The sequence below is a fragment of the Coffea eugenioides genome, chromosome 8, assembly GCF_003713205.1.
Source record: "Coffea eugenioides isolate CCC68of chromosome 8, Ceug_1.0, whole genome shotgun sequence".
NCBI lineage: Eukaryota > Viridiplantae > Streptophyta > Magnoliopsida > Gentianales > Rubiaceae > Coffea > Coffea eugenioides.
Window position 1 is genome coordinate 34,262,105 of NC_040042.1, and position 23,773 is coordinate 34,285,877.

Below are 23,773 nucleotides of genomic sequence, written 5' to 3' on the forward strand. Positions count from 1 at the left end.
AAGAAAAATTCAAAAAAAAAGAGGAAAGGAAAGAAAAATCATAAAAAAGAAAAGGGAAATTTGTTCACAAAAATATTTTTATTTCTTTAAATTCAACCCTTTTGCATTTTAGTTATTTTTATTAAGTTATTTTGAAAAAGAAAAAAAAAAGAAAAGGAAAAAAATAAAAAAAATGAAAGCGAAAAGTAGAAAATAGCAGTTTTGCCGCTTTTTATTTTTAGTTTATTCATTTTCACTTGACAATTAATTAAATTACTGTTTTTTACTTTATTTTACCATTTCGTCTTTTAATTTGGAAAAAACAAGAGAAAAAGAAAAGAAAACAAGAATAATTAGCGTTAGCATTTCATTTTAATTTAGCTTTCTTCATTAGTTTTCTTTTATTATTATGTATTTTGTTAAATTAGTTATCAATTTTAATCAATTAATTTTCTTGAAAAAAAAAAAAAAAAAAAAGGATCGCAGCCTGCAAGCTGCATTTTTGGCAGCTTGCAAAGGGCTAGTTTCGGGCGTGCCACTGAAGGGCAGGATGAAGGCAGAGGCTGGCCTTCATCCTGACCATTCAGTGGAGGGTTTAAGAGCCTTTGGGTTCCATATAAAAGGGGACAAGAAGTAGCAGCCGCAAGAAAAAAGAAGGGCTAAAAGCTAGAAAGAAAAAGAGGGTTTTAGAGAAGAAAGGAACGGCTGAAAATTTGGGGAGGAAAAGGGAGAACAGAAAAACAGCAACCGAGAGAAAGAGTGGGGCTAGACGGATTGAGAGCAAAAGGGGGAGGGTTGAGTGAAAAGCTGAGATTAGAGAAAGACTTGGGCTGGAGAAAACTGCAAAGGAGTTCTCGGCTGTTGAGTGAAGGAACCGGAGGAGGAAGAACGTTGGCAACTGGGAAGATTCAGCTTCTTGGGCTGTGCAAGGACACTTTGTTCATCATCCAAGATTCTGTTTTTTCCTCTGGAAAAGATAAAGGTAATGCCTTTCGCTTGTCTTCTGCCGTTAGACTGAAAAATCATGTCTGAAATGTTGAAGCTTTGCTGCGATGCTGGTTGTGTTTTGCCGTGAGTTTTGCTTTCTTTGTCTGCATTTCTGTGATTGGTCATATGATTAGGTCCTCTGGATTTGAAGCAATATGATTGTGGATGGGCTGTTGTGAAGCTTGTCTGGATTTTCTTTTCCACCTTCGCATGAGCAAATTGGGTTTGGGATTGAAATAATGGCAGCAAATGGCTAAAAGTTTACATCTTTTGCTGTCGGTTTTTTTTTAGTTTTCGAATTAGGGGGCTCACGTTTAAAAGGAAGTAGAACATTTGATGGTTCCATGGCTGGGTTGTAGGTTGTGTGTGGCCAAGGGTGGGCATAAAAGTCTGCTGTAATAGGCCCGCATCCATGGTTATTATAGCACCTTTTTCCTTTCTTTGGTTGCTGAGTTTTCAGAGTAGCAGGAAGCCCATGAGTTTATTCCAGATTTGCATGATCCATTGAAGCTTATAAATATGTCGTGTGTATGTTGAAGCTGTAGAAAGAAAGCTACGTTGGCTGCATTTGGTTTCTTTTCCTCGTTTCCTTTGGTAAAAAGCCTGGTTTGCGTTCATGTCTGCATGAAGATCCTTAGCATTTTTGATTTTACCATTCCCCGGCATGCTTAATGTGAACTTGAAATGGTTTTGTGATTTGAGAATGAGTCCACCATGTGAGATGCTGAATCCAGAGAGCATTGATTGATAAAATTTCTGCACGAAAATTTTCCAGCACTTGCATAACTTCCTTGCTAATTTTTTAGCCTGTTTAGATGCGGAAGTTTTTGGTTTGGTTGTTTAGCTTTTCATTGTTGATGACTAGTGGATAAATTCAGATCTACGTTGTACATTTGGATGGGAATCTGCGTTTGGAAATGAATTTTCCAGCCAGTTTTTTCTGCTGCAATAGGTGTTTATCATTTGGTCATTCATTTCCGTTTAATGGTTTGTTTGTTGATGAAGGGGTTGTGTTAATAAAAATGTTTAGCTGTCAAAGGACGTTTGGTAGTTAAGATATTGTAGTTTTGATGATTTCATTTGCATGATGAAATGGGTGGAAGGTTGCAGCAAATTTGGAAACGAAAAGGTTGTAGCAGAAATGTTTGATAAATTTTTTGCATGAAGTATCTTGAGCTGTTCAGATTTTGCATGTGTGATTGGCGGCCTGTTGGTGTTTCATTTGTACAAGTTTAATTGAGCTTGAAGGCTAGTGCTGAATGGCCCAAGTTTAAGCATAGCAGAATTTGTAGAAAAGAATTGAAGTTACAGAAGTTTTGGTCGTGAATGTTGGTTTGCATGCATGAAAAGTTTTCTAACATTGCACTTTAACTCCCCAAGTCTCCCCTTAAGCCACTAAGGCCCAGAAACTTTGAAAATTTAATCAATTGGGTCCCTGAGATTTTTGCAGCTATGCATTAAAGCCAAGCATGTTCTCATTTCTTTACAATTAGGTCCTAAGGTAGGTGTACTTTGAGTCATCATTTGGTCTTTCATTGTTTTGGGACTTTTGAAGCTCTTAAATTTTTTAATTGGTTCTATTTGTTTGATTAATGGTTGCTATTGAGTTTTCAAAATGCATGTTTAAATCATTCATGGACCTTTGTTCATTCTTGGACCTTCGAATTTCCATAAATGTTTGTTTGGATCTTGTTATTTACTTGGGGAACTTTTTGTGTTTTTAAATGCCTCAATTAGGTTCAAATGATTGAGTAGTGCTTGCTTTTGGGTCTTTAGTAGGTGTTATGCTTGGGGATTGAATAGGCCATGCCTTCTCCTTGATCTTTAAGTACCTTTGACTACATTTAAGTTGTGATGGAGGAAATTTTTGATGATTTGATGAATGCCATTTGGATTATTTATATTTTATCATTAAAGTGGTGCCTTAACCTTTTGTTTTGATGGTCTTAGCTTAAGCCGTTTTTTTTTTGTTATATTCTACTATTTGAGGTACCTTGACCCTTTTTATTATTTTGGAGGGTAAGTTAGTAATTTCACTACGTTAGGGCGTCACTTCAAGGGAGGTACACTCTACCCCTTTATTTGCACTTCATTTGACCCTACGTGCTCCTACGTGTTATATGAATATGCATGTCTACTTCGCTTTCCTTATCTCCTTGCATGCATTTACTGGCTTTTACTTTTATTTAAGATAGGGCTCGGAGAGCCTCTGGTCCATTTCCCCTTCCCCTTTATGCTTTTATGGGGTATGTGTACACCTCTTGGCTTGTAATAGATAGGGCTCGGAGAGCATCTGGTCCATTTCCCCTTTCCCTTTATGCTTTCATGGGGTATGTGTACACCTCTTGGCTTGTAATAGATAGGGCTCGGAGAGCATCTGGTCCACTTCCCCTTCCCCCTGGTTGCTTGCTTTTGTTGTTACATGTTAAATTGCTTTAGTAGGCTCTTGCATCTAGTCGAGCATGCTAAGTGCTACGTGCTACGTGTTTACGAGCGTTTTGGCATGTCTACTTGCTTTCATAACCATGAATGAATGGAATGGATGAATGTACGTCACCACACTAGTCCAATGCTAGTTGTGGCTCATTAGGCCATCCCTTTTTGTTAGTGCATATTTGCATGTTCACTACATGTCATGCATTTTTCTTAGTTTTATCATTTGGCATGCTCCTCGAGCCCCTTTTCCCTCATTTTAGGATTTTTTGCATCTCATGCTAGTTAGGGTACATTTGCCTGAAGAGTCCCCTTAAATATGGGATATAGACGAGTGTGGCTTTTCCTAAAGCCTTAGCACGCTTGTATCCTCTCTATAAAAGGGCAAATTGAGTCACGATTTAGGTCTCCCCGTACCCAACATGCATGAATTCCCTAGGCTCATGCATTTTCAATCCACTCTATCATCACACTTTCACTTTTTCTCACTTTCACTTGCACACGAACACTTTTTATCTTCACTTGCACACGAACACTTTTATCTTCACTTGCACACGCACACTTTTATCTTCACTCGCACACGAGTACTTTCATTTTCTTTGCACACTTCCACTCACACTATTGTTTTTATTACTTTTTCACACAAACTCACATTTTTCATGGCATGCATTCCACTCATTTTTCACGTCATTTAGGTTTAGGTGTGACCTCTCCAAAAGGATCATTATTGGGCTCCACAATTAATGTGATTGGCACCACTCAACCTTTGAAGAGAAATTTCCCCCAATCCCCCTAGGTCTAGGTTTTTGCATTCATATAGACATATCCAATACGCGATACATACCTTGGGTAGAAAAATTAGGAAAAATTGGTTTGAGTCGCGCAACTAGCCTTGGCTAGGTCAAAGGGGTGCCTTGGATTCTATCCTTGCCTTCCCCTTTGTCAAACGTGACCCCCGAACCTTTTTCTTTGGCTTACGTGGACTAGGAGTCGTTTTAAAAAGGGTTTTCACTACTTTGTCTTTAAAAACACTTTTTGGGTGACTTGGTACACCCCAAATCTATATCAAGTGGCGACTCCATTTTCATATTTAAAAAACCCTTTTTAAAATTTCATTTGGCCAAATCGTCGCATTATCAAGTCCCATGGCCTTTTCACATGTATATCACACACACTCACACACCATCACACAACCATTCACCACGCATTCAAAAAGTGGGGCGCGACAATCAGCCATTGCCGGGAAATACATTTAGCTGCCGCGTCCAAAAAAAAAAGAAAAAAACAAAGCAGCCGAGCTCAATTAACCGAAGAATGGAGGAGGTACTGCATCTAAAAGTGGAGGAGTTTTGTAGCAGCAACTACGTGGGAAGCTGTTGCAGGTGAACCGTGGTGCAGGACACGACTCTGCACCACTGTAAACTATACCTGGCAATTGGGCGGGTTGGGCAGGTTGATGTTGGATTTTTATTTAAATGGGTTACACCCAACATACTCAACTTTAGATTAGGTTAATTTTGGGTTGGGTCATTTTGGGTTATCTCAAACTCATGACCCAAATACGACCCAATATATTAAATAATAGATTTTGATACATAAAATCTCTCAAATATATTTTCACATACAAAAAAAAATACACACATAAATACATTTTCACACACTAAAACACTCACAGATACAAACACACGCTCACTTTTTAAGTTCTTTTGAAATACGTTATTTTTACACATATAAATACACTAAAATACACACTAATATACTTTCACAAATACACACACATACTAACTGTTTAAACTATTTGGACCCAATCACACTTTAAAGAAAGTAATTAACTAAAATTTTGACCCAAAAAATAAACACAAAAGAATCATGCATGATAACACATCTAAGCCGTTGTAAAATGCAAAAAATAAAGTAATTCATTAGACTAGAGTTTTCCAATTTTCAATTCCTTGGGTACATATGTATTGCAGGTGTATTGCTGAAAACTTAGGATATAAAGTACTTAGTACTACAACAAAACTTGGATCACAAGAACTGTGTAATGCATGGTCAGCCAGCAGCTATGCATAAAGCAGCCATGTAATAAGCTTTAATAATTTTCTGTTGCACGGGAAAATTTGCTGTCAAATCTGGGCTGTAGGCCATTTTCCAGCCTCCTCTTATGCTCTGCGCCTCTGCCCTTGCTATACAAAGTGTTCTCGGAGCTACAGATGCCACCTTTACGGCTGGCCATCAGCCGTTGCACGAACTAGAGAAGACAATAGTATAAGAACAAGTTTTACATCTCTGTCAAATGAAAGTGGAAGTCATCATCATCAGGAACTTAGTCAATAGATATTCTTAAAATATGACCAATACACATGAAAGCACAGGATGTTGCTATCGCACATTGTTTAGCAACTGGTACTAAACAATAATCGCATTTTCAATTATCATCAATCTCAAAGGACGCAACTAAAGCTAGGCATCAACAATCCTTTGACTAAAGCAATAACAAGTATTCTAATATATCGAGTTCACATGACATACTTACTAAGTATCAACATTTGAAGATGCATCTTATTCAGCAATAAATCTACTAATATCAATTCCAAGATCTTGCTCCTCATCTTCTTGCTCAACTTCAAAATCTTTATCAACACTATCTGAAAATTTAGTAGATTTAATCAACCAATAAAGAAAATAATTAAAGAGATCCTAAGCTATTGAAAATTAATAGCCAATGCAACTAATTATCTAATTTACCTTCACTATTATACAACAAATCTCGACAACATAATAGTGCCTCCACATTATCTAGCAACATAGAAGTTCGAAATTTTTCAAGAATTCTCCCACCATGACTAAAAGCAGACTTAGATGCTACAGTGGTAATAGGAATACTTAAGATATCTCTAACCATAAATGAGAGCTCGAGATATCTAATTCTACTCTTCTTCCAATAAGCCAAAACATTCAAATCTGGTTATTGTTTACGATCTACTAGTCGCTCCTCAAGATACAACTCCAACTCAGATTTGTTACCATTAGCCCCTTGTTGAGATTGGTACATGTCAAAACCCTGCAAATATCATAAATATTGAACGTTTAAGGTTATATAAATTGAAACCAAATACAAAAACATATGAATCAATTTTACTCACATCCATGAGATCTCTAGTGTGTCCATCATCACTATTAAAAGTACCCTCCATTGGTGCAGCAGTGATAGCAGCATTGTTCTTAGAGTACTCTTCGAACAAACGAAACAACTTTTGTTTAATATTAAGAACCTTTTCATCCCGTGATTGAGCATCCAACACAAAAAAGAAATATTTCACAAATTGGAGTTTGTAACGAGGATCCAAAATAATGGCAAATGATAAAATAACACTATAGCAGTCTCAATACTTTTGAAATTTGATCTTCATATTATAAGCCATTTCACTAATTAAAACATCTGGACTATTGACTTCTTTATTTAAGAGATATTGAATCTTCCAAACATTGGGAAAGTATAAATTAGTTGTGGGGTATTTACTTCCCGAGAACAATAATGTCATATCATAGAAAGGCCTAAAAAACTCTGCAATCTTTCCGACCCTATGCCATTCCTCTTCCGAAGGACACAACTTGTAGTCATCATCCACATCTTGAAGTCGAGAAAATACATGCCTAAAAAGTAAGGCTTTCTCAAGCATCAGATAGGTAGAATTCCATCTAGTTACTATATCCTGTCGTAATTTTTTATTTGTCTCCAATGACAGTTGTTTCACTAATTCGGCAAACTTTATGACCCTACTTTCTCTCCTTTCACATACTTTACACTTTCCCTAATTTTATATATTGCTTCATCAATCATGTCCAATCCAGCCTTTACAATTAAATTCAACACATGTGTACCGCAACGAACATGAAGAAATTCACTTCCACAAATGGAAGAACCATTAAATAGAAAATAATTTTGCAATAATCTAGTCACTCTATCATTGTATTTTGCATTATCTAGAGTGATGGTAAAAATCTTTTTGTCAATTTTCCATTCTTTTAGAAAATTAATCAGCTTCTCAGATAAATTTGGACCATTATGAGGAGGGGTACATGACGAAACACAACTATTCTCTTCTGTAAATTCCAATTCTGGTCAACATAATGTACTGTAAGTGACATGTATCCATCACTTGTGATAGAAGACCAAAGATCATGAGTCAAACAAATTCGGTCTTGTACAAGTTCAAGCTCTTTTTTGACCTTTTCTTTTTCTCTTCTATAAATCTTTAACACATCAGATTTAGCTGTATTACGCGAAATGCTTTTCACAGAAAAATTTAAAAATAAATGCAACTCCCTAATTCCAATGTGTTCGACAAATTGGAAGAGGTAGTCATGTTTAACAATTGCAATAGCCAGCTTATCACGATATATCTCATGATCAACCGTGGCTAATCCAGTAGGCTGCTCCTCATTATGAGCATGACTTACCAAATGGCGTAATAAATTAGATGTGCCGCTCACATCATCTGCTAAGTACTGCTTACCACATGTTTTGCATATAGCTTTCCGTCTACCATGCTCATCAGGCTCTAACCTATGAAAATGAGGTCAAACTGCCGAATGGGATCTCTTATGTGTCCCTATATTACTCCCATGACTGCAATCATCGACATCATCATCAAGATCACAAGCAACCGACATATCCTATCATAAAAAATAAGAAATACAAATGATGAATTATATTGTAGTATATAGCTGTGATAGATAAATTTTTTATCGACACATTAAGGCAAAGGGTAGAAAGAGCACCTATGTCAAGATTAAGACGAGGTATGTGATTCATCAGTCATGGGTATGTAATTGTACACATATACAGTGGCATTAATTGATCTAGAAAAATAAAATGAAGCAGCAAAAGGTAGATGACATCAATAAATAAGAAGGGTCGTAAACTACTAGAAAGAACTAGAAGGGTAAGTCTCAATTTATAACTATCTCCTACAGCCTTTTCATTTCAGTTGTTGTCAAGCATTTCCTTGCCCAAATAGTAAATAACTTGGTACCAGTAACTGGCTGGCTAATTCTTTAATTCATCTTCCAAGGCCGTGTAGATGAATTGCTCCAGCAAGAAAATCTAATAGCAGTCCTTTAGGATATAGGATTGCCCTTAAAGTTTGATTTGTGACACCATGCAGAACCCATTTTACCAAACTAGCAGTGCTCTACAACAAAGGCACAAACTTTGTTCTGGGTAACTAAATAGACGTGCAAACACTATACATGGTGCATGCCTGCCCTTACATTTCCAGGAAAGCGATAAACTTCAACGGATCAGCCAATAGGTACCAACACAAGACTCCATATGTCTTTGTTCTTATGGTTGAAATTATGACTTCATCTATCAAGCTTCTTCCTATGCCGTCCTCAAGTGCGTCGAAAAAATTTTGCAAGCTAGCTACATCACCGATAAGAGATTTTGAGAAATAATGGCCAATTGGGGCAATATATCAAACACCAAGCGTGGTTGAATATACATCAAGGAGAGATGTGTATAACAATTAAACAAGCATATGCAATCTCTTTAATGGGAATTTCTGTAATAATACCCGAAAGTAACAGCAGTAAAATTAAGTGCCAAAAGTACAAATCAACGAGATAAGTTAACCTTCAAAAGTTCAGAATCTGGACACAAGTATGAACTTGGAGTTTGCACAGAGAAAGGGCATAATAGAATTGCTGATCAAATCAGTTACTAACCATCATACCTCCAAAGTTGCAGTGCTCTTGATATAAAGTTCTATTTTTCTTGAAGAAGTTATGTTGCTCTTGACATTAGAAGTCCCTTACAAGACCGACTTTCTTGTTTCAAGAAGTCCTGTAAAATGACTATGAACAACACCTGTGGCCTTGGCATTTGCGGTAGCTACTGTACTTTTTGCATTCTTGTACAATGTATTTAAGTTGGGTAATGGGTACTCAACACAAATATCCAACCCGCTCAAAATATATCTGAATTTTTATTACCCAACCCAAAATTGACCCAACACCCAAATTACCCAACCCAACCTCTGAAATTAGTGGGTGGGTTGTTGGGTTTTGGGCATAATTGCCGGGTCTACCGTAACTTGCCGGACTGTGAGTTGCTTCCAAAATGCTGAACATTCGGTGGACTGCACTGGATCGGTTGTTCACTGCTACGGAAGTAGAGGTCTGACCAACTTCAACTGCCGTTTCTTTTTTGGTTTATCAGCTTCCGACGAGCAAGAGCACCACGCGGGAGGTCCGGAGGTACAACAACTAAGGCAGCTTGCCTTCTGTGCAATGAAGACAAATGGAGAGCTCTTCTTGTTTTGCTGGTCGTATGCTGAGGCAAAAAAATAGCACAAACGACGTCGTCTTGTCCCTTTCTGCCGAAAGTTTTTTGCAAGTTTTTGACCCCAAAATGACGTCGTTTCATTTAAGTTTTAGACATGACCGAAAGTTTTTTGCAAGTTTTTTGGGGTTCTTGTAGCAAAAGTTGTTAAAAAACTAGTAGCATACAACCTTGCAAAAAAACTGAGGTTCCAAAACAGGGCCCATGTTTGCTCCCAGAAATCAAAATCAGGCACCACTTGTGCAAGAGGAAGATGCAAATAAGGAAAATTAGGTTAGCGTGTTACTGCTGCCTGCTGTACCGTAATGGATAGGCATGTCAATGGGTAGGTTTTGGATTGGATCCCTTCGATCCAAATCCAAACCCATTTAATTTAGTTAGACTCAGACCCAAATCCAGACTCTTTTGAGTCTGAAAAAGTAAGTCCATACCCAAACCCTTATGGATCTGGGCATCCATGGGTATTTTCTGAAAATACTAAAGTAAAAATGTATTGAAAATATATAGAGTTCATAAATAATAGAAATAGCATCCAATTTTCGTTTTCAAATAATAAAATTAACATTCAACAAATTGAATGCAATATTTTGAATTCAAAGAAAAAATTATTATTGACTACTTCTATATATTTTTAAAGATTCAGCTGCATCCACATCAATATTTCATTTGTTTGTCTTTACCTTTTCTCCTTTTCTTGAAAAATTTTGTACCAGTTACAATGACAACTAGGATTAGTTTTTAAAACGAAATCAACCATAACGTATATAAATAATTAGTCTTATTAAAAAATGTAATTTTGTACCTCTTTTCCTTATTTAAATCTCAATGTTGGCAGATGTCTCGCAATCCAGTACTAAAATAGTAAATGAGATAAAAATCATTTGATTAAGGACTGATGACAAATAAATAATAGAATAAGAAGATTTATAAACACTTACTCATTTTTTCTTTGATTCAATTCAATCATCAGTAGTCACTAATGTTTCAACCACATCTATAAGCAATTTGGTATGCATGTCATCAATCACCTAACCACCAATACTAAATGCAGATTTTGATGCCATAAAATCTTATTACATTCGATCCAATAACCATAAAATATTATTTTATTTTATAAATTTACTAATATATATATTATTTAATTAAATATATATGGGTCTGGCTAAGGTCTGGTATGAATCAGGATTTGGATATGAATTCTACAAAATCAGACCCTACCCAGACTCTCTCATAGGGTCTGGGTTTGGGTATGGTCTGGATTTGAGAAATTAAATCAAAATCCTACCCAAATATATTGGATCTGGATTGGATTTGGATAAGATCCGACCCATTGACATGCCTAGTAATGGATGCAATAAGGGACACCATGTTCTCAGTCTTGATGCAACAAGGAAGATATTCTTGAGAGTTCCAGAATGATCCCCTCAATTTCACCATGTTTCAGGCCACTCCGACCACTTAATCGGTGCCAATTCGGGCAAATTACAATTTCCGCAGGAGATTCCGTCTCAACAAAATATGGGCACGGCTTTTGATCAGGACTCCCTAATCGTTAAAAAATGCGGATCCCAATAGGATCAATAATAGGGTCAGGGCTCTTGTCAGAACCAACTATGTAATTACGGTGTCATAAATCCGATTAATCTAGAATTAGCGTGTAATTCCTTGTCACGTGTCTGGATTAACTGCATGGAAGCAAATTTCGAATTTGTACGCATTCTATTCCAAGATGAAATCGATTAACGTATTTTTATTTTGATATTGCATATTGATTACACATGACACTGCTGCATTAAATCCCTACTTATGTACAAATACGTAGCTACTACGCCGCATCCTACATTGCACACCTACGTATTTCATACGTGTGTGAGATCCACTTCTTCCACCAAAGTATGTCCACATGTTAGCATCGGGTTCAACTACTCCCAGAAGTGCACGAATCCTCTGTATCATCCCCTAACTCCGTCAGGGTCCCCTTCATCTCCTCGACTGTCCTAAACAGTCGGTCTAATTCTGCGATGAATCAAACACTTCCTATGCAAAGAGCAAAGTACATTCCCAAGAACACGACATGCTTCATGCCGCAGTCCTTCATGGCCCTTAAAAATCCTGCCATGTCCCTCATATTTGTCATTTCTTCTGATGTCGCACTCGCACTCCTGCACGAAGCCACTTATATCGTTCAAAATGCAGCGTATCGACCAATCTTCTAGAAAACGGGTGTGTTGCACAAGGAAGGCTGAAAGTTTGGATTTAATAATTTGATGCATATGATCTCAAACTTGGTCACAAGTATTTGATGTAAAATTGATAACTGGAATGTTAGTCTATGATTGCTAACAACATAGTGATATTTTATTATAACTTTTTGTAACAAAATTAATATAAAAGACTGAAATAAACTGCACTAAGAAATTTAAACAGCCCCTAGTGGAAATGATGTTGAATATACAGCAGAAAAAAAAAGCTTTTTGTGATCAAAGAACAATTTCTTGATCATGATATAAGTAAGAATAAAAACCATGAAGATTGTTCATAAATTTAGAAATTTTAAGATGCATATTTATAAACTTCATGAACCATTTTGATCTGGGCTTAAATTTTTAACAGTAGGATGGTATTAGCCCTTAAAAATAAGAAAATTATATTTTGGTGAATCTAAATAAACTTGTTCACCTATTCTTATTGCTTACATTCTTTTTATTGTTTTACATTATTAAATCATATTTGTAGAATTTTCATTGCTGGGAAACAAACAAGAGAGTCTGGAAGTCCCTGTTGATCCTATATTAATTTTTTTTTTACTTATGGCTATCCTTTTCTTCTTTCTAGGTGTATCCTTATATTTAATGTTTTTAAACCCGGACCCAAGAGTGATTTGAAAAATCTTTTGTTCACGGTTCAATCGGTCGACTCTGGTTCAAAGGTTTAATAATTTTTTATTCATTTTAGCATTAAGAATTTTGAATAAAAATAAAATATTTATTTTAGAAAATAAATACTTAATAACAATCGATTGAACCTCCCGATTTTTATCGGTTCAACCGATTCTTGACCGGTTTTGATCAGTTCAATTAATTCTTTGATTTTTTAATTGAACTGGATTGGAACATGACCAATTTGTGATTCAACGGGTCGAATCGGTCGGTCCGATCCGATTTTCAAAACATTGCTCATATTGGTTTCATGTAGATAGCTTTCAAATTAAGTCTAAATTTATCCTGAATGAAATCTAAACCTTTATTTCAACAAATATTTTAGATTTTTTTTATATATTTTTTTTAAATAAAAGGTGTTGAATTTAGAATTTTTTACTTATAATTTCCCTTCCGGCCAACAAATATTTTAGTTATTAATACGTTTACATCTGGCCTTCTCCTTTTTTGGGAGATTTCTGAAATTATCCCTAAAAGATTCTTCCAAAATGAACAGGGTAAAGTTTGTCTTCCAAAGTGTCCTATACGCATGTTTAATTTCCCAACCAGTCCACTCTCCTCCGTCAACACTCCATCTTTGGAAGTCTTCTTTAAAGAAAATGGCATTCTTTTTCTTTCCATTGAATGATTTCTCACTGAAGATATAAACAAGGGAAGCAGATAAAATTTCACTACAAGCATAAATGGCGCATGCCGATGGATTGACTCTTGAATCAATCAGAAACAGTTTGATTAGGCAAGAAGATACAATCATTTTCAGCCTGATTGAGAGAGCAAAATATCCGATTATTCCTCAGTTATATGATAGCAGATGCTCCGTTCTTCCTGGGATCTCTGGATCCTTGCTTGAGAACATCGTTCGAGAAACAGAAGCCATCCAGGCAAAGGTTAAAAATAATCTTTCCTTGGGCTTTTTCTTTTTTCTTTTTTTTTTGTTCTTTTTTGGGTAAAGATTTGATTTTTTTTTAATGCTACACCAACCATGAAAGTAATTTACTACAAACGCTTTTCGATTCTTGAATGAAATTTGGATTTTTGTTGTTGGGTGATTGATGATAATGATCTTGATAAAGATATGACAGAGAAATATTCTTTACTTATTAAAATAATTAGATAATTGATAGAAACTATTTGGAATTGTATTTGCAGAAAAGGAATGCTCAATATAAAAAATTTAAACTACATTTTTGTAATATTTTATTTTTGTGTATTCCTAAGAAGTTTGAGTTTGGAAACAGATCCTGTTATCTAACAATGGTGTCTCACCTACCTTATTGTTGTTGACTTGAACTTGTATTGGAAGTGTATGATATGTGGCAAAGAATCAGTTACCTTTGCTTAAGCCCTTAGGTTGCATTTGTTACAAGAACTGATCAATAACTGATTATAAATGCATACAAATAACTGAATGTTGATCCATAAGTTGACAACGCTCAAAGCGAACCACTTGTATCCTGCCAGCATTGCAAACTAGCTTTAGAACTTATGAATTACTGAATCTCAATGCTCAACCTGGCCGAATCAGCAATGCGAACTTTTGGAAAGTATGTTTCATAGAAGAGTATTGGTTTTCTCTACAGCTCTAAGAAATATATTTCTTTTGTCTTGTCTTGCCAACTTCTCTTGGAATTCCCAGTTGGTTCCTAAACGAAAGTAAGTTTGAGACAGAATGGTTGGTGAATGATGAATAAATTATCTGCTAAAAAGTTTCTTGCATATGGACTTAGAGAAGTTAAATCTGATTTTTGCTCATGGCACCTACAGTTTTCCTCTCATAATTTTGCAGTATGGTAGATATCAATTCCCAGAAGAACATTCTTTCTTCCCAGATAACTTACCAGACTCTTTGGTTCCGCCTAACAGCTATCCACAGGTAAATTTGGATATGAAATACTGGCTGTTAATATATAAGCATCTCAAATAACTAGATTTCAACGTTTCCGTTTGCCCATGCCAATTCAAATTGCAGGTTTTACATCCTGCAGCAGCTTCTATTAACATAAATAAGACGATATGGGATATGTATATCAACAAATTGCTTCCACTTATTGCATCTGAGGGCAATTATGAAAACTATACATGTGTTGCAGCCTCTGATCTTGAGTGTTTGCAGGTAAATCTGGATATCTTTTATCCCTACCTAGCATACAGTAGTAGTATTTGAGAACCAGTAATGCTGGAATTAGCTTCTGTAATGGGTGAACAATGATTTTTAACCATGTTTTTGTTAAATTGATGAATGCTTATTATGCCCTTCATTCCATGAGAACTGGAGCCAAAGAACCAGGTTTCGTTCTTGCAGGACTCTTTTGGCTGTAAGACTACTTCTGAAACCATTTAATGCTAAGTCTTTTATTCTAGGCACTCTCTAGAAGGATTCACTATGGAAAATTTGTTGCTGAGGTAAAATTCAAGGATGCTTCTGAAGAATATTCACCTGCAATTCAAGCCAAGGTAATTCAGCATACTAGTCCATTTGAACATTTACAGCAAAAAATGATCCATTTGAACATTTAGAGCAGAAAATGGCAAAGAATTGTATCATTTCTTTTCGGTCCTAAATGTAGGAGCTTTTCCACTTAACTCTTCTGCTACAATTCATCTGGTTGTTTGAGGAATAATATATTTCTGATTCCAAGTGTCCAATTATGAAGTTTGAGTTGGTCCCTCTCATATCGCTATCACCACTCAATTCGATTCAATCTTCTGACTTAACGACATTGAATCCACAGTACTTGGAATTTATGAGATAAAATTTTGGTTCTTCCAGGATAGAGATGCTCTGATGAAGCTTTTGACATTTGAAAGTGTCGAGGAGATGGTGAAGAGGAGGGTGGAGAAGAAAGCAAAGGTGTTTGGGCAAGAAGTGAACCTCAACAATGATGCTGGCAATGGAAAGTGCAAGATTGATCCATCTGTTCTTCCTTGCCTATATGGAGAATGGGTCATGCCTCTGACCAAACATGTTGAAGTGGAATATCTTCTCCGTCGTCTAGACTGAAACCTTTTGAGACTTCCATGATCCTTTTCAGTTACATGATCTATTATGTGAGAAGGATTCACAGGGTTAAGATCAAATCATGAGTATGTGATTACTTCCGCTGATGTATAATGCAAATTGAAGCTAGTTTTTCATGACTAGCATGCTGAAATCCTTGCTTTCTTTTTTTTTTTCTTTTTTTTCATGACTAGTTTTTCTTTTTTTTTTCAGTTACAACATAGTTTGCCTGGCAGATAAAATACAGATGACAATTTGCTAAGCACAAAGGGGTACTGATTGCTTGAATTCTTGAAATTTATTTGGATTTTGTGTCAGATTATTTTTTTTCATGGTTGAGTGGGGTGCGAGGTAAGGCGAATAAATTGCATGCAACCCGGACAGATGCATAAGTTACAAGAATCACTTTTGAGAAGAAATATATACAAATGCTATGTTTCAAGAAATATGCATGACAGACTTGACTTGGAAGGCTTGCTAATATTTTACCCCATATTCAAGGAGCTTGAAAAGTAAATTCTGTTTGTTTACTTAAATAAAAAAGAAAAGTCCTAGAGAAAGTAATGATACAAAGCACAAAATAATTTTTGCAATAATAATGTGGAGATTATTTATCAAAAAAATTTTAAATGACACTATAGCATTTTATGAAATATGATGTAATTAGTACTTTTGTATTTGGATGGGAAATTACGTGAAAATGTTTTAGTACTTTTTGTAATATTATAGATATGAGATAAAGACATAGTTGAGAAGATACGAAAATGGTTAGAAAATGTATATATATGATACAATGTGTTTTTTTTTTCAAACAAGCTAAATGAATAACAGGCCGAAAAAAAAAAAGAAGCAGGTTGGAGTGAATAGAGAGGAAGCTGATGAGTGGGTAGAGAGGAGACTGATGAAGCGGAAGGAAAAAAAGACATCACATAACCGGAAGCAACGAAAGACAGGACGAAGGAAGGGGAGGCAGAATCACGTGCAACAAGCACAATTGACAACCAATCAATTCGAGCCACGTCACCATCAAGCCAATCCCATCTCGCCACGCAGAGGACGACCACGTCCGACGACGTGGATCCCGGCACTCACCCTTAGTCTATATGGTTAATAATAATATTAAGGGCACACCCAATGTGTATGCAGTCTAGAAATAATTATTAATTTTTATAAATATATTAGTTTTGTTTTTGCAAAATTAAATTTTATATAAATTCTTCATGAAAAAATTGCAATTTATTAGTAATTTTTTCTTTAATACAATTATAGTTAATTTGATAGTTACAATTTAAGGAAGTTATGGAAGATCATATTAGCAAATGTTATTAAGTGGTTAGGTAAACATTAATTTTTTAAAGGACAAAATTGGAAGTTCAGAAAACAACACAAAATGTTCAGTCGAATTGCCACCTCTCTCCTTTTACTATTATATATATATATAATTTTATAAAAATTAAATTTTACATAAATTCTTCATAAAAGTTTGCAATGTATCGGTAATTTTTTCTTTAATACAGCTATAGTTAATTTGGTAGTTACAATATTTCAAAGAGTTATGGGAGATTATATTAGCAAAGGTGATTAGGATAATAATCAATTTTTCAAGGGTAAAATTGAAAGTTCAGAAAATGACACAAAATATTTACACCAACTGCTACCTTTCTCCATTTATTATTGCATAAATAGTTAAATAAGAAACTAATTATGCTCAAGTGCAAAATAAATTGGACACAATTTACTATTTCATGTTAATTACAATCTTAGTTAATAATTGATGACGTTATAAATAACACTAATTATATCATGAATAGCAATAATAATTATATCATGAATAGCAATAATAAAAGGTGTATGCTTTCAATTAAATAAAATTAAAAATTGAAAAACAAGAAATTACTTACATAGACGACAAAAAAATCAATAATTCACCATATGTTTTTAATTAAATAAAATTTAAAGAAACAAAACAAGAAATTACTTATGTAGAAGATAGGAACATGAATAATTCACTACTGATTGCGTAATGATCCATTATTCCTTTGATAGCATTAAAAATAAACAAAAACATGAATTATTACCATTTTTAATATATATATATATATATATATATATATAGAGTATGTATAGTTTAGGAGGAAAAAGTGCCAATCGAGCAAATGATATGAAAAAAAGACGGACCATAAATTGAGTACTAATTTAATTGGTACTTGATAACCGATGACTAAATGAACAACACTAATAATCATACCATATATAAATGATACTCATAAAAAAAGGGATGTTTTTAATTAACCAACAAAATAAAAAAACCTAACAAAATTCAAAAAGAAGAAAATAAAATTACTTGTGTACAAGGGAGGGTGAACATAAATAATTGACCACTAATTGTGTTATGATCCACCACTACTTTCTAAATAAATAAATAACCCAAATTATTACATAGGGAGTGATGATATATACGCATAAATAAAAAACAATTATGTGCAAGTGTACAAAAAAATTGGATAGGATTTACTGTTTCATGTTAAAAAAAAAAAAAGGAGAACCGGAAAAAAGTTGAATAGAATTGTTGATTGTGAAAAATTCCTAAGATGGGCCAAAAGTTAATAGGTATTAGTAAATTTTTCTTTGAAAAAGAAAAAAGAACGCAGACGCGGCGCCTGGGGTGTGTGTGTGTGTTAAAAAAGAGAAAAGGCCAAAAGATACAAAAATACAAAAATACAAAACAAAAATAAAAAGGAAACGAAAATAACAAAACAGCGCCCAAAAAATAAAAAATGGTACAGCCACATGACACCATTAGCCCAAGCCCGTCAGCCCATCAGCACATAGGTAAACAGCCCTTTCTATCTTAAGTTAAAAGCCCATAAGCCCAAGCCCATTTGCACTGACACTACTAGGGCTAGGGTTTTAGCCCTTCCATACTTCAGCGCCTTCCCTATCCCTCCTTCGCCTTTTCTTAACCAAACCCACTCTGTCACCCGATCGCCCCCGTCCGCTCCCCAGCCTCAAACCCCCGCCCCCCTCAGCCCGTGGCTGCCGGCTCCGACTGCCGTAGCAATGGTAAGATTTGCAGAACTTGGCTTCAAGTCTTTCAGTCTGGGATTTCTATTTTCTTTTAGTTTAAGATTTTGTTCAGTATGCTGATCTTATTCTGAAAAAATTTCATTTCCATGTTTATGCTCTTTTTTTTAGCATAACACAGATGTATGCTGCTAAACATTTTTTTTCTATGTATTTCTTTGTTGTTTTTATTGGATTTTATAAGGACCTCTTTTGGGATGGGATTCTTCTTGATATATCTTATGCTGATACAGTTGGCTTTGCCTGACTGCGTGAGTTTAGATGTACAAGTCTTTTTTTATGAATTTCTTTGGTGTGTGTTTTTTGGGGTTGAAATTTAAGATTTTGCATTGGAAAATGCTAGCTGGATAAATCCTTACTCTGGAATGGGTGTCCACTTATGTGATTCCGAATAAAAAAAGTTTTCGAGTGTGTTTCTTTGATTAGGATGCTCTCAAACTTTTAGTCTGGAATAATTTGGCTTACTTAATACTGCGAATTGAATTCATATTACCAAGGGTGTTTGTTGGTTCTGACTTATGCTCTGATTACATTACTCCCAGGCTTTCGTTAAAGCCCAGAAAACAAAAGCTTACTTCAAGCGCTACCAAGTCCCGTTTAAGAGAAGGAGAGGTGTGCAAATTTTCTCTTTACTTTAACTTTTTAGAAATGCAGAGGTGGTTACATGGTTAATGAGTTCTGTTCATTTTGACTTTTTTCATTAAACTGTGTAGAGGGAAAGACGGACTACCGAGCTAGGGTGCGTCTGATCAATCAAGACAAGAACAAGTACAATACTCCGAAATATCGCTTTGTTGTGAGATTTGTATCCTTTGCTGGGTTTTCATTTCCCCTCTACTTAGTCACTAGTGGTCTTTGTTACTCTGGTGCTGCTGCACTGTCTGTGTTCGTGATTTGGGCACTAATGTTCTCTGTGGGAGTATTGGTCTTTGCATGAGTTAGCAGCAGAAGGATTATTAATCTTTCTCCTGTCTTCATGATCTGCTCCTTTTTTTTCTAAACATTTGCCAGTTAGATTAGTCAGTTGTGTTTGGTTTGTGCAAGTATGAATCTTTCATGCTGTGAAATTTGTACGGTATATAAGATTAGCACTTGGATTTCAGTCATAACTTAAACTATGTGATTAGCACCTGTTAGGATGGATATTTTGCCTGGTAGTATACCTTAACGCTGCCTGCAGACTAAGAAGGACATCACTGCTCAAATTGTTTCTGCTAGCATTGCTGGTGACCTGGTTCTTGCAGCTGCTTATTCACATGAATTGCCTCATTTTGGCCTTGAAGTGGGTCTGACCAATTATGCTGCAGGTATTTTATTATGCATTGCAATCCGTTGATTATATATTTTTTACCACACTGTCCAGTAATCATGCAATAACTGTTTTATATGGTTTATTAGCTTATGCTACTGGGCTTCTGCTTGCCCGCCGAGTTCTCAAAAAGCTTGAAATGGATGAGGAGTATGAAGGAAATGTTGAGGTAACTGGAAATGATTTTTTGGGGGGGACCTGATTGAGTTGTCTAGTGATGAAGAGGGGGTTCATTTTGGTAGAGGGTACACTTATACATTGAGCTATTTCATCTACAGGCTACAGGTGAAGATTACTCTGTTGAGCCAGGTGATAGCAGGAGACCATTCCGTGCTCTTTTGGATGTTGGTCTTTTAAGGACTACAACTGGAAATCGTGTTTTTGGTGCCTTGAAGGTATTTTAATAAGTGGTAGTCTGCTCTCAAACAATCTAATATGTGGGTTTTTATGCTATTTTCCAAGTTGATTTGCCAGAGCATGCTTTTTTTTTTTGTTTTGGGGAGGGGGGCAGAATATCATGTGTACTGGTTCTATAGCATGGTCAGCCTAAAATTGGTGTATTAGTGGTACCAACTGATGTGAATTTGTTCTTATCTTCTTCAGCTTTCAATAGTTCTTTTCATAAAGATCTTGAAACAGCTGTTATAAAGTGTCTTTTTGTGAAGTTTAAAAGCCTCTGTAAATTTGAAATCGCTTCTCAGGATTTCTGTCGAAAAGCTAGAATCATCAAAATTTGATGAACATTTGAAATGTTACAATCAATCTGGGGCAGGAACTTGTTTACCTTCTAGAAGTCTGTTTTAAAGTGTCTTTTTGTTGAGTTTAAAATCCTCGGTAAATTTGAAATAACTTCTTGGGATTTGCAAATGGCAGCACTTGGAACTATCTTTTAGCTGTAGAAAAAGCTAGAATCATCAAAATTTGATGAACATTTCAAATGTTACAATCAATTTGGGACAGGAACTTGTTTAACTATTGGAAGTGCCTCTGTATGACCGCTGCAGTTCTTTGTCACTGTTTAATGAACTTTGTTTTGCTTGTCTAGATGAAAGTTGTCAAATTGATTATCCGTTATGTCTTTTGAGTGTTAAGCATGCTAGAAGTGGGCTCTTTTAACTGACTAAACGGTTGCGTTTGCCTTTGATAAAGGGATGTATAGATGTATTTATAAGATTCAGAATATGCGCTCATAGTGACCCCTGATGTAAGATCTATGTGGCCCTTGAAGGACTCTTTAGACTCTTGATCACTGAGGATGACGAGGGATCACAGATATTTTATATTGAGCGATCCACACTCATTATGGTTGATATTTCTTAGTTGCATATGGTGGATCTAGCTTGGGAAGTAGTAGAGACCTGTTTCTAGGTTTTAGAGTTTTGAGACGTGGTCTTGTCTGATGTTTGACCATTCATAGGAACTGAACACCCTGCACAATGGTATATCTTTTGTTGAATTGTTGGTAATCGTTTGCTTCTTCATTCTAGGGGGCATTGGATGGTGGACTAGACATTCCTCATAGCGAGAAGAGGTTTGCTGGATTTGACAAGGAGACCAAGCAACTTGATCCTGAGGTTCACCGCAAGTACATCTTTGGTGGCCATGTTGCTGCATACATGAGGGTGAGTGCAAAATTTTTTTTGTCCTCTTCTTTTTGCTTGAAATTGATATCTTTTTTCTGCATGCACAGACTTTGGCGGAAGATGAACCTGAGAGGTATCAGTCTCATTTTAGTGAGTACCTTAAAAGGGGTCTTGAGGCAGATAACCTTGAGGAGCTGTACAAAAAAGTCCATGCTGCTATCCGCGCTGATCCTACTCCTAAGAAATCTGAGAAGGCACCTCCTAAGGAGCACAAGAGGTTAGTTTGGTGGGATTTTTTTTTTTTTTTCATTGTAACATGTCACTGCTATCGATAATTCTCCAAGTACTTTGTTGAAGAATGAATGAAAACTAATGGACGCATTCTTTCTACATTTTCAGTATAAGTTTTAGATATACAACCCAACCCACCCACCCACCCCCCCTCTCTCTCTTTCCCTGGCTCCTGCTGGAGGTTAAAAACTTTCATATTGTTTCTGGATCTAACATAATTCACTGGTTACTCTTTCTTGCAGGTACAACCTTAAGAAGCTAACTTATGAGGAAAGGAAGGCTAGGTTGATTGAGAGGTTGAACGCATTGAATTCGGCTGCTGGAAATGACGATGACGATGATGATGAGGAAGATGATGATGAGTGAAGAACCGGAGTAGCCTGTTGATCTCTGCTTGTGTTTTCTGTGGCACTGTTTCGTTTTTTAGATAGCAATATTCTCAATTTTGCTCGTTTAGAGGAACCAAGCTCAGACTTTCTCCAAGTATTAAATGGTAGTTTATATCTTGGTGTTTCTGCTGAAAACTAAAGTTTACAACGAAATGTTAGATTTACACTTTGGAGACTTTTCATCGTTGTTATGCAAATGCTATTCTTGTATTGGAGAGTTCTTTTTCTTCATTTTCTTTTTCACGAGGCCGCGAGTTCTGCAAACATTTCTGTGTCGACTGTGTATCATTTGGAACAATTATCACTCTTAATTGTTCTCACTTCTTTTCTCGATCCCTTCTCTTTCGCATGTGCTGTACTATCCTATCTACAGACTACATATTCAGATACCCTGGGGTAAATCTGACTCGCGGTGGGTTGTCAACCTGTTTTGTAGGGCTAGAAAGGAGTTAAATTTACACGACCATCCTACAATTAAGCCTATAGACCAGAGCAAATTTAAAAAATCGATGAAAACAACTTTTAGCATTTAGCCTGCTTCACCTCATCTTTTGGAGCTTATTTATCAACCAAATCAATGTAAAACCATAAAGGAAACATGATCTTGAGAATAGCCAATACAAGAATCTCCACTCTCCAGCCATTATTTGGTTTCAAATTATTTACTTGCATTACAAATATAATTTCCAACACATCTTTTTATCTTTACAATCACATTTTTATTTCACATACATCATATCATAAAAAGTGTTACAGTAATTATTCTAAATAATATTTCAAACAATTTCCTATCCAAACACAAACTAGAATCAGGTTTATCTTATATAAAAGTAGGGTTGCATACAAGTCGAGCCGATTGCGAGCAGCTTGACTTGAGATCGAGCTGACCAAATCGAGTTCGAATTTGACAATATTTAACTCGTTAACTTACGAGTCGACTCGATTATATACACACACACACCCATATACATATATATTATTTTAATAGTGAAGTTATATATTCATAATATTTTATTATTTGTTAAGAAAAGTTATTATTTTATTCATTTTTTAAAAATAAAATTATTATTTTATTAACTCGAGCTCGAACTTGATTCGGCTCGAATTTGAGGTCAAGTTTGAGCTCGAATTTTATATTAAAAACTCGTCGAGCTCGAGCTTGAACTTGATAAAATTAAGTTGATCCTAGGTTCAATTAGATCTCGACTCATTTGCAGCTAATAAAAATAACGGTTAGAGTAATGGTTAGACTAATGTTAACAAAAGCTGTTTTAGATATGTACCATGGGATTAAGTATAAGATAAATCAAAGACGTAACTTGAGATTTCCAATGTAGATTTATTAGCAATTACTGTACATCAAAATTTTGGCTGTCAGGTATTAACAATAGTTAGTTCACGCTTAAGTAGTCTGATATGTGCTCAACTCGCT

At 35.6% G+C, this 23,773-nt stretch overlaps 3 protein-coding genes across 3 annotated transcripts; 2 read left to right on the forward strand and 1 right to left on the reverse strand.

The window, feature by feature from the left end:
* Positions 1-5,961: 5,961 nt before the first annotated feature.
* Positions 5,962-11,885, reverse strand: LOC113780619. Its single transcript, XM_027326402.1, has 8 exons — positions 11,806-11,885; positions 7,483-7,969; positions 7,203-7,255; positions 6,923-7,056; positions 6,546-6,634; positions 6,379-6,463; positions 6,148-6,264; positions 5,962-6,047 (listed from the first exon to the last, which is right to left on the reverse strand). The coding sequence occupies exons 1-8, from the start codon at positions 11,883-11,885 to the stop codon at positions 5,962-5,964; spliced, it is 1,131 nt and encodes a 376-aa protein (XP_027182203.1).
* Positions 11,886-13,124: 1,239 nt separating this feature from the next.
* Positions 13,125-15,993, forward strand: LOC113779693 (chorismate mutase 2). The gene is made up of 5 exons (XM_027325379.1): positions 13,125-13,574; positions 14,474-14,560; positions 14,657-14,800; positions 15,049-15,141; positions 15,458-15,993. Exons 1-5 carry the CDS (start codon positions 13,371-13,373, stop codon positions 15,686-15,688), a joined length of 759 nt encoding a protein of 252 aa, XP_027181180.1. The 5' UTR covers positions 13,125-13,370; the 3' UTR covers positions 15,689-15,993.
* Positions 15,994-18,633: 2,640 nt separating this feature from the next.
* Positions 18,634-22,572, forward strand: LOC113779560 (60S ribosomal protein L5). Its single transcript, XM_027325168.1, has 9 exons — positions 18,634-18,748; positions 19,312-19,381; positions 19,483-19,574; positions 19,950-20,076; positions 20,168-20,247; positions 20,357-20,473; positions 21,566-21,700; positions 21,769-21,938; positions 22,195-22,572. Exons 1-9 carry the CDS (start codon positions 18,746-18,748, stop codon positions 22,316-22,318), a joined length of 918 nt encoding a protein of 305 aa, XP_027180969.1. The 5' UTR covers positions 18,634-18,745; the 3' UTR covers positions 22,319-22,572.
* Positions 22,573-23,773: the final 1,201 nt, after the last annotated feature.

What these genes read in the sequence shown, in the direction of transcription:
- LOC113780619 (XM_027326402.1), bottom strand. Translation starts at nt 11,885, where the DNA reads ATGACAAATATGAGGGACATGGCAGGATTTTTAAGGGCCATGAAGGAC. An exon ending in GACATTATTGTTCTCGGGAA is followed by an intron (nt 6,635 to 6,922) that starts GTAAATACCCCA and finishes GTTTGTTCGAAG; the next exon opens with AGTACTCTAAGAACAATGCT. An exon ending in TTTGTTGTATAATAGTGAAG is followed by an intron (nt 6,048 to 6,147) that starts GTAAATTAGATA and finishes CTAAATTTTCAG; the next exon opens with ATAGTGTTGATAAAGATTTT.
- LOC113779693 (XM_027325379.1), top strand. Translation starts at nt 13,371, where the DNA reads ATGGCGCATGCCGATGGATTGACTCTTGAATCAATCAGAAACAGTTTG. An exon ending in CGCCTAACAGCTATCCACAG is followed by an intron (nt 14,561 to 14,656) that starts GTAAATTTGGAT and finishes TTCAAATTGCAG; the next exon opens with GTTTTACATCCTGCAGCAGC. An exon ending in CACCTGCAATTCAAGCCAAG is followed by an intron (nt 15,142 to 15,457) that starts GTAATTCAGCAT and finishes TGGTTCTTCCAG; the next exon opens with GATAGAGATGCTCTGATGAA.
- LOC113779560 (XM_027325168.1), top strand. An exon ending in TCTGACCAATTATGCTGCAG is followed by an intron (nt 20,077 to 20,167) that starts GTATTTTATTAT and finishes ATGGTTTATTAG; the next exon opens with CTTATGCTACTGGGCTTCTG. An exon ending in ATGTTGCTGCATACATGAGG is followed by an intron (nt 21,701 to 21,768) that starts GTGAGTGCAAAA and finishes CTGCATGCACAG; the next exon opens with ACTTTGGCGGAAGATGAACC.